The 14,069-nt window shown below is 37.4% G+C and overlaps 2 protein-coding genes across 7 annotated transcripts in view; both read right to left on the bottom strand.

Moving 5' to 3' along the window:
* The window catches only part of BICD1 (BICD cargo adaptor 1), a 253,943-nt gene that overhangs the window by 49,168 nt on the left and 190,706 nt on the right, over positions 1-14,069 (bottom strand). The gene's annotated exons all lie outside the window — the stretch shown is intronic.
* Positions 1-14,069, bottom strand: part of FGD4 (FYVE, RhoGEF and PH domain containing 4) — a 114,057-nt gene that overhangs the window by 94,335 nt on the left and 5,653 nt on the right. Inside the window, exon 1 of one of the 5 annotated variants that reach the window (XM_082751463.1) lies at positions 3,231-3,285. The exons of 3 other annotated variants lie outside the window; for them this stretch is intronic. In XM_082751463.1, the coding sequence (XP_082607589.1) occupies positions 3,231-3,252 (22 nt within the window). In that variant the 5' untranslated portion in view covers positions 3,253-3,285. Of the gene's footprint in view, positions 1-2,245; positions 2,327-3,230; positions 3,286-14,069 lie in introns of those variants that run through there. One more of the 5 variants, XM_082751469.1, reaches the window with a different exon arrangement.

Genomic DNA, 14,069 nt, shown 5'->3' with positions numbered 1-14,069 from the left:
ATCTAGAAGCAACGACAAATGTATCAGTCAACCATGCTTTGTTCTTCGGATTTACAAAACTCCCTCTCCTCCCCCTATGTCTGGCTTCCATGAAATTTACAGAACTGGAATTAGCAAGGTACTCTTAATATACGTTCTTCTAGAAAAACATATTCCCTTGAAAATTTTATTTATTGCTCAGAACATCAGTTCTTTCTGTGTTCCCAGAAGTTCTGCTAGAACACAAATGCCTTGTTTACAGCATCATTGTCTTCCCTCCTTACTTCAAAGCATACAGAGCCCCATCTAAGGAGAAGGACTTCATGGTTCCACCAAGGCAGCACAGGAAGCATCTAAATTTAAATAAGGCCTTTCATGTGTCAAATAGTACAAACAGACCCAATATAGCTCATTCTTTAGTCATACAAGACTTGTGCTTTGACATTACGTTTCCCCAAACAAGGCCCCTGCTACACTTCAAGTTAAGTATTGCAAGAAGATTTACTAGAGGATGAAAAATAAAGAGAGGCAGAGAAGGAAAAATAAGCCTAAACTGCAGCTTTCTACTTTGTTTTGGACTTTCCCAGTGCTTTGGTGCAGTCAAAAGCTCAACTTCCTATCCCTTCTCTCCCCAGTCATGGATCAGTGCAAAAGATGCTACCTCTCCTATGGCTCCAACCTGGCTGAATTCATAAACTTTATCTATGAGCACAGAAAGTTTATTGGGAGTAGCCTCCACACTAAGATCAAGATCCCACTTAATTAACTTTAGCACAAAGAAGTTCTGCTAATATCAGAACATAAGCTGTCTACAGAGAAAGTGATTGATAAATCCAGGTCTGTAAGATTTCACCACACCAGAAGTTCAAACATCTACAAGTTTATGTGGGCATCTTGTAAACATCAAAGCAAGTAAATTCTAAAAGTCCACAGGATTAGGCTGACAATCTGAAGACCACCATTAGCATCAGCAGTCTGCCACTGTACCATCTTTCAATTATTAACTTAGAGCAGTCCTGACAAAAATCACTTTCAGTAAATCTTTTTCCATTAAATTAATAGTCATTTTCTTTCTCAGTACTGAGAACAATATTTTAAATATCTGTAACTTTTTCTTTTTTTTTTTTTTTTTAAAGATTAAGAAAAACTGAATCCATCTATGTCAATGTAAGCTTGCAAGTAATAGATTTGGGTATCAAGAACAATGCAGGCCCAGGGATCAGCAGGGCCAAGGGACATTTTCCTTTAGACGTAGCTGCTCTAGGAGTACTGCCCTGTATCACGAGCGTACCAGTGTCTACAGGCTGCTATAAAAGTTTCTGAGAACACCCTTGATTACTACCAAATCATGCTAATAAGGGTAACAAGCATGAGAAACTGAAGAAGCAGAACTTGATTTTTTGAGTCTTTTTTCTTGCTCACTGCAGTGCACTCACCCTGAATAAAACTGATTACAATGAACTACAAATTCTTCATAAAGAAATTCCCCAAAGGTATCTATTTTATTTACCTTACTCCAAAAGGAAAAAGTAATCATTTTGGTCTTTCATGGGAAAATGAACACCTCTTCATCTTTAGTACTTTCTCCTGTAACAGTGGAACTAAATAGGATGACAGACACCTCAATGGCACGTTCTTCATCGTAAGCCAGATTTAGAATAGCCTCAAAAGAAACACTATGCAAAGACTCCCTTTCTGTGAGAAACCATTTCACCACCTTTGATCCTGGCAAACTTGCTTTGACAGCTACAATAAAGAAGAGGTTACTGTCACAGGCCAATTCTTCTGATCACCTCCTACAAGTTGGCATCCCAGGAAAAAGCAGAAAAACAGCCCATGGGAACTGCACAAATAGAGGAGTAGACAAAACAGACATTCAAGTGCAGTAACATGCCTGGCTGTTGCATAGGCTTCCCATACAGATAGTGGAATTAGGCAGAATCAGTCTCTCAGTGATGAATGTTTAAAGCTTGTTTGCCAAACACCTCTTTGTTTATCCTTTAGCAGCAACAAGCAGTTCACAGACTGTGTCCTTCTTTCAGGTGTAAAAACCTGTGTTAGCCTGATCTATTTAAAAAAAAAAAAAAAGCAAAGCCACACTAAAAAAAAAAAAAAAAAAAAAAAAAAAAGCAAATAGCAGCTATCTGATTTTGTAAACCCTACAAAAAAAAAAAAAAAAAAGAAAAAAGAAAACGGAAAACAAACAAACAAACAAACAAAAAAAAACACATGAAATTATGCACACAAACTACATACCCAGACATACCCTTTTCAGTCGTAAGTCTTCCATTTCTCTCAAAGTATTTCCACCACTTTTGGAAAACAGACTATTTATTCTTAAAGGAAACATGCCAATTATTCCATGATTGAGCCATGGAAGCAGAGAGCAGCTGCTGCAGGAGGTCAATAAGGGCACCACAGGCAGGGCAGCAGTGGTTTGCTCTCCCTTTAAAGATGGATCACAAGCACCATCTTCATTAACAACTATTGACTACCATCTCTAATTACTGCATTCTAGACCTCACATTTTCACTGCACTACAAATCTCAGCAGTGTGCAGATGCCATTTGCACAGTTCAGATTTTGCTTGTACTAGCAATTTAACACTCCAAAAATACACAAGCAATCTTATTTATTTATCTAAATAGATAAAATATACTTGTCAGATTTTCAAAAAGCCACAATACTTGGAATGTACTTACTGATGCTAATCTTTCAAGTTACGTACCTAAATCTGTCGGTTTGCATGCCTGAAGTTCGAAAATACAAATCCAGTACTTAGACTTGTAAATTAGTGAACCAGTTTTCAAAAGAGCTCAAATTCATTACCTCAGAAAACCAGGCTATTTAGCTACTAAATTTGTACAGAACATCCTGTCTACAGAAATAATTAATTTCAACCTTACTCTTAGCTCTACTTAATTGCACTGAGAAACACTTATGCTTTCCCTATGCATTATTATTTAGAAAGAGATTCTCAGTCCTAATGAACTACAGTCAGGAATTTAAAAAGCCATTTTAATCTGAGTAACATCATTGTCAAAAAAGAATATAGTTTAAATAGAGTTGTGTTTTTTCCCCCTTAACATTCCAAGGTAGAGAAATCCACAATTATTTTTTCGCTTAAACATTCACTGCATTAAATGACTGCTTTAGGAAAAGAAACTCTATTGAGTTTCACTCGACACCCCTACCATACCCTTACTAATCCAAAATATTTCATAGCTAATCACAGTAATATATTAACTTACCATTGAAGATATCTAAGAGCATTTGTTAAGAATTATGGATTTGTTTCTTCTGCTTGGGTCAAAATACAGTTCTTTCTAAATGAAATTTGCTTCCTGTTTGCATCCTCAATATTCACACTAAAGAAAGCCGTACAGCCTACATGCTGAAGGGCTCACTGTCTTTCACTTCCTTTTGTGGCTTTCAAGACCAATGTAAGAAGGAGAGGTTTTGTTCACCAGAATATCATATTTCTGAAAAAACAGTATATTCATAAAACAATTTAAAAGGGAGAGCTTCACTCTTACTTTTTGATATGTCCTCTCACATTAATTTGCTCTGATCTAGGGACATGTACAAAGATGCCAACATTTATCATAACATCAGAAGACTTCTTCATTCTTACTGCTGCAATGTGAATGCTTAACATGTACTCCAGACAGTGGATACTTAAGGGAACATGAAAGTCTGTTTGGTTGAATTGAAAGCACACTACTGTAGCTACCAAAAGAACATCTTGTTAGACTGCACTTCGCCATTGCTTAAAGTGAGGTGGTTGCCTACTGAGTATTGCCTGTTATTTCTGTAAGAAAGTCTCAGCCAACATCAGTAAGGTTTTTTGTTTGTTTTTATCACCCCTGTCTGAGGACCACCAAGTATCTTAAAAAGCACCAGTTTATCTTAAAAAAATATATATATAAATAAATAAATAAATAAAGACACCCCTATTTAAAATATAAAAAAAGATTGCCGTAAATATGTTTCACCTTACATCACTCATTTGGTTAAAGGACCAAGTCATTTTCATTGGAGATATAGGGCACAGAAAGCATCACAACTTTGTTACTTCTCAGTTTCACAAGCAGAGTAGTGAGATCATATCAAACAGTTTTTGAGTAGCCCTGTAGCTGAAATATCTTGTACTAATAGCATACAAGGTCAATACTTTTGCAGGATGTCTCTTCACCACAATGCTGTTGAAGCATGCTCAAAATCAGCAAGACCAGTCTAAATGTTATAACAAACCAGGTAGTTCTGTTTTTTCTAACTTAGAGCCTGTGGTGTGAAAACACCCTAATATATATATAGAAGCATTGTTTTTAATCTTGTGTACCATGCTATTTTGGAGTGGTTTATACAGCAACAGAGTCTCAATGCCTATTTGTCCAATAACAGAGATATCAATTAACTAAAACAGTACAAGAGAAGGTTTATTTGTTTTTAAGCTTAAAATATGAGTGTTTTTCTGTTAAAATATCAATACTTATTTTAATGAGACGTAAAATGTGCCATTTTTCCATTTCATTTGAAAACACTCCACAGTTCTCAATTAAAACCAGCGATTTCACAGCAGCCAGCCAATCTATAACTGCATCTACCGTCTGTGGACAAACAGAACGTTTCAATTTTCTGAAAGAGTCAGCCCAGCACTATTCATCATCATACAGTACTGTGTGATATGATTTATCTCAGAGAGTTCCATGGCATCTTCAGAATCTACTGTCCCTGTGCTGAGGGCTACAGCTGATAACTTGGTGCAATAACTTAGCAGAAGTAGGACTGAACTTTCCAGCCATGTTTTGAAGTGGAAAACAGGATATGCTTGGTGCAGATGAAGTATGATTTTTTAAGTTTCTTTAGCATAGTGGCACACGACTATTAATTCAAAACCACAGGTCAAATATTTTTACTAACACTGGACACAAAACAGTAAAGGATCCAGTGTTTTGGCCTACATCTGGATAGAAAAGTCCTGTGGGTTGTATGTTCTTATACAGAGGCAAGTACACTTACTGGGTAACGTCTGCTTCTTATATCCAAAAATATAGCCATTATGTCATTCCTTTTTATGCTGCTCAGCACTAAGAAGGAAGGACAGGAGAGAAAAATGCTGAGACGAATTTATTTTGGCAGCCATCAGCAGTTCAGAGCATGATTCTCTAACCTTTCAGAGACTACACTGAACTTCTAAGTACTTATAACCTAGGAAGAGGAGAAGAAGATTTAAAAAAAAAAAAAAAAAAAAAAAAAAAAGTACAAATGCAAAGACATCTATTGCCACGAAAGCAGCAGGCAAAACAGTTTTAGAAAGGTTTCCCTGTTCAGCATTGAGTAGGTGCAATCCACATATGAAAAGGACAGTACAGGGATTATAGAAGAAGGAATGCTACAAGGTTAAGGGTCTTCCACCAGCTGTAATCATCTTTGTCCACCTCCACAGAAAGTCTATTCTCAATTCCTTTTTTTTTTTTTTTTTTTTTTGCCATTAATTTCTAGCTCCAAGTTAGCCCCTCACAAAGAAAGAAATATGCAGGTAAATTGGTGTGTTTTCATTCCAGACTTTGAACTAAGGATAGAAAATTGACATGCTAAACTACTGCTAAATATAACCATTTTATGATGCAAGTATGATCTTGAACATATACACAGTCCAAACAGATTAATCTGTGGAAGGGAGATCTTTTAAAAAAGAAAAATGAAATCTCTAGGGAGGACACCTATTTTCTGCCTGTTTGTATTACTTTCACCTTGAACAGAAAAAAGACCAGGCCTGATATGAAATAAACATAGAGCCAATTAAGTACAAATCCCCTTACCTTTTCTTATCACACAGCCAATTTAGTCAACACAACCACTTCTATTGAATCGTAGCATTACCAGGCACAGAACATTTGCAAAAGGTTCACAGTTAAACTAAACCTCAGAGTTTACTGGCTGTAAACCAGTACTCAGGAGTTTCAAAGACTTCAAACAAAGTCAATGTCATTTGACCTTGTACATCTGACATTAGTCTCAGATGTAGTTCTTTCCTACATCACTCCATTTTACAATTTTACTCCATTAGAAGCAATGCCAAGTGGGGTGCTTCATTGGAAGACCCACAAAAAAGAAGATAAAGGAAAGCATGCAAAACAGATTTCTTTGATGGTGGACAATAGGGCAACCGCAGCACTCGAAGTCATAGGACCCGTCGTCATCCATTATGCTCCTTGGTGCGGTCACGAGCACTTCGCATACGACCAATACTGCTACCAGCTCACCTTTCTCACCAGATATTAAGACCTTACCACCTCTAAGGAGCTCCTCAAGTTATGCTGCTGCTAAACCAGGGCACAGTGCACAGTCCAGAGGAGCTTGCCACTGCTGGAAGCCAGCAGTCGACACCAGCACAATGCTGGCTTCAACATGTGTCTTGCCTTCATGTTGGTGGACCTCATCCAGTGCTTTATCCACCTCCATCAACAGAGGGCTACAGGCAGCTGCTGCCATTTTAAGGCTCCATAGGTACCATATACTCTTACGTAATTTTCACATTTTCAACACAGCAATGCTGAGCTGTGTGTGTGGCTCAAGTTTCCAAAGAAACTGAATAAAATTGCTTAAATATAAATTACATTTATTACATTAAAATTACCTTAACTGAACTTGGATAAAATTCAGCCTTAGACTTCAAAAATCAAATTCTTGTCATATACAAACTCTTGTCTGAGTTTGTATAAACTCAGAATATAAAGTTACCTTCATTTGCCTCAGAAGATGCAAAACAAGTGTGTGTGGTTTATTAGGAAATGGGGTAATATTAAAAAATATATTTTTTTAAATCACCTTCCAAGTTAATACAGACCAATAGTAGAAGACTTGGCTTTGCTCTTCATATGGTGTTTTTGCTAAAGAAAAATAACCACAGGTAGCGATCAGTTGAAGGGAAAAGCAAATCTGTCTAAGCTTGCGTTAAGAAAAATCTCTCAGTGAATCAATATGCTGTGTAAAAAGGATCTTCAATTTATTTTTTTCACATTGTAATCACTGCAGCAACCATCATACAAGACTCAAAAAGGCAGCCTAATTGCTGCTAAATTAAGTGTTTGCTACTGAATTCTTCGATAATTTTTTTACAATGCCAATATGTATTTGGATCTCATCATGCTATGTAACATTAAAAAAAAAAAAAAAAAAAAAAAACATTCTGTAGAGAGATTGTTGTATTTTCATTATTCATTCCATTTGTTCAGAACAGAAAGAGCCTGTTTTCCTTCTACACAGTGCTGAGGCAGAGAAGAAAGGCAACTGAAGGAGAACCTCAGCAGACAAGGCTCCAGTACCACAGAAACTGCTGCTTCCTGTGCCAGCTCCTTGAGACTGTGGAAGACAACAGCTGCTGCAGATGCTGCTGGTCAAAGCACCTACAGAAAAGTCAGCCAGAGAGCATTCTGCATGCTACACTATGGTGATAAAAGCATGGCTACAGTAACCATGTGAAAAGGGGGAAAAATTTAGCTTTAGAAATTATTTCAGGCTCTTGATATATTTCAATATTTGATTTCTGTATCAATAGACAAATGCAAGTCCCCAGTAAGTTATCATCAACATTTTTAATGGAAGGGGGAAAATAAAAATGGAAAGGAAAATCTGACTGCCAGAAACTTTTCTATAATCTATTAAGTTACCCTATAATACCAGATATACGTTAACCATTACCTTCAACATCTAAATACTAGAGGCAAGTAGTGTAAGAATAGAAAATATTCCAAAGCCAATGATAAAAAGAACTGGTAACTTCACTGTCTCACAGTTTGCTACCTTTGGCCTCCTGCACAATAGCCACTTTGTTAGCAGGGTAAGCAGGCAGCATTATGTAAACATACACGAGGGCAGCTAACCCTGAAGATCCTCAATTTCTTCAGTCTTTTTCCCTGATACTCCTAAAATGCATGGCCAACATGGTTATACCCAATGCAATATAGAAAACAATGGCTAGGAGGCATTGTTCCTGCTCTTTACTTGTTAATATGAAGAACAGCAAATCATGCTTAATGTCTGAAAGAAATAACATTATACGCTTGAAGGCATTAACCATATCCAAACATTTAAACCCAAAACATATCCATATCCAACTGTATCCAAACACTTAGCTCAAGTTCAGTCTATCAAATCACATTAGGGTTTATAATGGCCCTGTTGTTTTATGTATAGAGAATATTTGTAGATTACCAACAAAAGCTGCTTAAAAACTGCTATACTGCAATGCCCGTGACAAAGCCAGCACATCGGGAAACCATTCCCCTCGGCACCACAAGACAGCAGAGCAGCTCGCTGAAGCTGCCCCTGCAATAGGAGCACTGTGAGCTAGCAGACACCTAGTGTTTGATGCATTCTCCTCAGAGAAGTTTGTGTTTTCTTAATGACATTTTTTAGTTCTTTCTTTCCTGCTTTAACTTTTAACAGTATTCCTTATTTTCCAGGAATTTTAGGTAATATTTGTTTGCTTTCATCTCCCAAATGGGTAAACACTGACCCAATGCTTCTTTGGGGGAAAAAAAAAACACAATTTTTTTCCACTGTAGTTGAGGTGCAGCAAGTCACCTATAACCTTTCGAAAAAAAGGTAAGAATATCAAGCCTCCTTATTTTACATAACATTTAAGATATTATACCCTTTCAATTGACCTGAAGGGTCCATTTCCTAATAAATTCTAATTTAACAGGTTATATTTCCATAACAGGGTTTAAAAACAAACAAACACTCGAAAATCCACTAACAGGAGCCATGCTACAGTTAAGGATCACACCTCCCATATAATATAAACAACAGATCATTCAATGGCATAACATCTGCATCTAGAAAAAGATACATGAAAAATATATGTCTGCACATAAACATGAACAATTTGCTTCTATCTACTTAAATACGTATAACTGAAGAGTCTATGGTAAAAGTAGAGACTCCTTTTCATTAGCAGTGGATTAGCTAGTTTTATTCTATGTGGCTTGTTAGCAGCTGCTGTAAAGTAGTTTAACAGTTTTTAAAGTTTAACATGCTTACCAGTTATCAGAATTCTCCTGCCTTCTCTCAGAGAGATCTTCCTATGTAAGCCCACACACCAAGAAAAATTAAAAATTAAAAATTACTTGCGTAAAGAGTTATTTCAGCACCATGCACTCAGCTTGCAGTCCACTCTCCTGACTTGTGGTTACTAAATTGCTCCTGCTTTTCTAACCCCTTGTGTACAGTACCTGGAAAAACCCCTATCAGAAAGCTGATCCTGCTTCTACACCCTTAGCCACTGTAAACAAAATTGTATTTCAACTTCAAACAACCTGCCCTTGCACATGTACAAAAAAGCCTCCAACTGTAACACTGCAGTTACTTCAGCTCTTTGTATTGCAGGTTCCAGCTCTGTTAGCCTTACCCACATCTTACTAAGCATGCACTTCTTGACAAGCATGATATATCCTCACTTTTCATATTTTAAAAGTATTTTCCCTTCCTTAAACAGAAGTTAATACTTGACAGTAAAGAACTACTTGGATATCTTAAGGGGGGAAAGAAAAGAAATTCCTCTGTTTTCATCCCAAACTATAGATTCAGGGTAGCACGTGGGGCATACAGGCAGCCCGAATATTACTGGCATGAATAACGAATATATGGGAAGCAGATAGGGGCAGGTATGCTTTTTTTTTTTTTTTATATTTCTGGTATGTACTTTTCCAATAGCAGAGCTGAACTGAGCACTGTGTGAGATAGAAGACTACTAAATACTTGCACCACCATAGTTTCTATCTACTTCTGCTCAGTTCTCTAATCTCCTTCCCAGAGACCAAAGGAAGGAAATAGTGAGATTTTTAATTTTTTATTTTTATTTTTTTAAAGCCAACACTGTTGTTAACAAGAGCACTCTACACAACAGGACAGTAGAGGGAAGCTGATTTTTTTATTATTTTTTTTTCTGCAAACTTGCTCCAAAATGTTATTCTAAAAGAGAATTTCTGTAATTTGTTACTGAACTGAAGAATATCTCCCAGACACCTCCAGGTTAAATTAAAGTGGCACTTATGACACTTACTAGGCATGAACAACAGAAGTTGATTTTTCATTTGCAGTGTCATACATTCACTTCTCTACAAGCAAGGGGTTGGATTCTGTAACTTGACCATATTCAGGACATGGCCAGATGTATTATCTGGAATAGAGTTAAGTTAAACTGCTGCGTCCCAGATTTGTTCCCCATGCAGATACTTCAGCAGCACTACCAAGGCAGTTTTGCTGACACTGGGGATTTTTTCCTCAGTGTCAGCTTTAAAATCACTTTCATTTTTGAAAGGACTACGTTAATATTCTCTCACAAAACCATAATGAAAACTATGGATTTTAAAGAATAAGAGTCTAAATTATTTTTACCAAAGAAATTTTAGAAGACTATGAAGGCTGTGTGATGTCTTATACTGGGGGATCTCAGCTGGACTCACAAATACCGCACGCTACTTCACATGAATGCTGAACATGTCACCTTGACCTGAGCAGAAGGAATCAATAAGGGCTGAGCAAATCCCTTTAAACATCACTGCTTAACCACATGCAGAAAAAAAAAATATAGAATCAGACAATTTGAGATGCATGGGTCATCCACAGAAATAATCTTTGGTTATCTAAATGATGTAAATACTAAAATCAGCAAATCATAAATCACCTTCATATCTCAACATTTTTAGTAAGTTACAGGGGAAAAAAAAGAAACAACAATTAAGATTAGTTTTACTTGGGATCCAGTTCAGCCCAACTGCCGAATAGCATTTAGGAAATAGAGGGTACAATATTCATGGTGCTAAGATTCACGTGTTATGCACCTCATTTCAAAATACAGATAATATTCAGAGTTTCAAATGGTAAGCCTACATTTCTGTTGCAGCTCAACTGCATTTGCTGAAAACAACCGAAGCAACCCCATATAAAACTAGTTAACTACAGTGTCAGCCACATAAGAAAAACAGAGATTATACTGTTAAAAGTAAGCAGATATTAATTGTGTGGAATTATTCCTTCCTAGTTTTAAGGTCAACAAATGCTTGGTTATTTAAGCTGTAGCAAAACCCTCAGATGAGCCAAGAAGTTCGTCTGGGTTTGTAAGTTTCAACTTCCCTAATAATGCACTGAATGCAAGTATCATTCTCGTTCTTATCATCAAAAGTCTTTTAGTATATCCTGTGCACAAGCAGTAAGCTCTTATAGACAGTAAGAAAGATAAACACTTAAAGGGATTAAGGGATAATTATCAACACTGAAGTTGAATGCCAAGGGCACCCTGTGCCAACACCAGCTAGGCTTCTTGCTGGCTACACAGAGCAGACGGGATGGACTTTGAACTCCCTCCTTCGCCTGCATGTCAGCAGAGTTATTCTGAAGATATCCTTTAGGTTTGATACGGGTCCAGGAAAGGATATAAGGAAGTTTTGAACTAGGTTATGTGCACAACCAGCCCCTTGGACTGCTGTGTTTTGACTTGCTTACACCCTTCCATTCAACCCAACCACAAAAGCTGTCACAGAGTCCTAGTGGCATTACCTTCTGCTCCCTGATCTGGCGTGGCAGTCCCTGAACAGCATGTGAACAGCCAGCTCAGTCGTTAGCATGCCCTTCACTTGTAAGCCTGGTGAGCATATTTGTCCACTGGATCAGATGGACATCAATAAATTATAAAGCACACTGTTTACTGCATAATCACTCATTACTCAAGAAAGCATGAAGGTAATTACAGAGCAACAGTTGGTCCAGATAACTGGGAGAACTTGATGAAAATCAACTTAAACTTCTGCAGTAATGAACAGGAATAGCTGTTCCACTTTCTAACAGGAACAGCTATTTTTACTGCTAAGTAGATACAACTTAACTGCTGTAAAATTTAAAATGCATCTTAATTCACAGTTAGACATTTAAAGGAAAATGAGCCAAAACATAAATGCTGTATGATTTTATGCACTAACAACAGTTCTCATTTTATTGTTTATACCACAGAATCTCATGTCTTATAAGGACTGCCCTGGAACCGTGTTTTCACCTGAGAATTTCTAAGCTTTTCTTTTCAAGAGATAAAAGCCCTCTTTCTTGAAAGGCATTCAAAGAGTTTGCTCTTAAAGGACCCCTAACTCTTGAAAACCATCACCAGGTATCTGTCCTCCTACATAAATTTCTTGAGTATGACAGAATTGCTAAAATAGGTAAGCATTCACCTATGACGATTCTACCCTCACAGAGGGAATATGATTTCTTAATGACCAGAGTTATCAGACTGAATAAAAAGGAACGTAAACTATGCCTGTACTAAAATAGGGGTGTTTAGGCAAGAGTCTTCTGAAGAAGGTCTAGCAGTATAACTGCATGCAACTGAAAAAAAAAAAAAAAAATCAGCTCTATCCAAAACAATGTGTGTTTCCTGTATCAGTGACTTTATTTTGATTCCCAAATCCCCAGTTCTGAAGATGAACGTAATTAGCCATTAAGTTTCATTTCCTAACTCAACTGCTGATGTTAACACAAATAATGGACTTATTAATATTCAACTTAGAAACTGATGTACCATAGACAAGACAGTGAACTATGTAGTACGTGGGTACAAAGAGGAAAAATAGTCTGATTATTCACTGCAAGAAGTTGACATTAAGTCCTCCTGATACAGACAAAACATTTAGAGAGCCATATCTTCAAATATTATTATTTAACAATTTTACAATTTGGGTCATTTATAGGTTTTTTGGGTTTTGGTGTTTTGGTGTGTTTGTTTTTGTTTTCAAATCTCTTGTAAACTCAAACTTTGTTTTTTGATTTAGAAAAACAGTTTTCCATGGTGAAAGAGAACTTTGGAGCCTGAAATAGCATTAGAGACTGAATGACTCGGCCCAGAAGGAAAATAAAGTTTACCAATATACATGTGAAGCAAATGGAAAAAAGTCACCCTTATCTTGCACATGGGCTGGAGCTTAAAGAATTGGCACTTCCCAGAGGGAAGAGAGCTCAGTCGGTCAGAACCCTTAATCAGAATCAGCAGCAGGGGGCTCTGCATTCTCTACCTCCCTCTTCTACCTCCAGAAGTCACTGAGTACCATCACGATAATCTGCTCTCAGGTCTGCAAGTTTGCCCAGATATTGATCTCTCATACCTCATAGAAAGAGGAGACATGTACCGAAAGACCACAGACCATAAAATGGTTTGGTTTGGAAGGGACCTTAAAGATCACCTAGCTCCAACCCCCTGCCATGGGCAGGAACACCTTCAACCTCCTTAAAAAGTTGTCTAAGGACTTGTGTTTCCAGCTCTGCAAGGTCCCTACAGAGATTACACTGAAGCTCCACCAAAAATCCAGCTGGTCCAGAGAAAACATGCCTCGCTAACCCAAGTGAGAGGGGAGAGGTTCACCACTAAAGTAGGACAACTGCCCACAGCAACCCCGGGAAAGGCCTGGTATTGCAGCACCACAAGTAGCACTCAGAGGCACCTCAGACTCCCCAGGTTTCGAGTAGTCTGTAGCTAGATGTAGTTACCACATAATTATATAGCTACAAGGCTGAGTATAGCTGAAAATCCTGACCTGTAAGACTTGGTCATGATGGTGACTAACAGAATCAAAAGCCTGGCATGGAAACTTCACACACTCCACTGAGGCGAAGTTGAATATTTTTTAAAGCAAGAAGAAATCAAGCCTCTGAATCAGTTAGAATTACTTTTAATTGCTAGTCAACAATTTCTCTATTCAATATTCATCTACCTCTGGGTACACTGGCGCCTATTTGAGAGGGGGGCACATGCCTGTAATTATCCATGAGAAGAAGGCTAGACCTGTAAGTCTGATGCATTGTCATCTGTGCTTCAAGACAACATTTATACAGAAGTCAGGAATAAATCACTGGATTTAATGTCTCAGATTAGAGTTCCACCACATTTTCCCTCCTTTCCAAGCTATTTAGCATATTTTATATTAACATCTGTGACACACTTAGCATTAATACTTCGTACTAACACTTTCTCATCACTCTGCCCAAGTTTCCACTCCATGTCTTTTGCCTCCAATTTTAATTCATTTTATACTCCA

Source organism: Aythya marila, assembly GCF_965140915.1.
Source record: "Aythya marila genome assembly, chromosome: 1".
In the NCBI taxonomy this organism is placed as follows: domain Eukaryota; kingdom Metazoa; phylum Chordata; class Aves; order Anseriformes; family Anatidae; genus Aythya; species Aythya marila.
Note: the sequence above shows the minus strand (reverse complement) of the source record. Positions and strands in the feature narration are given on the sequence as shown.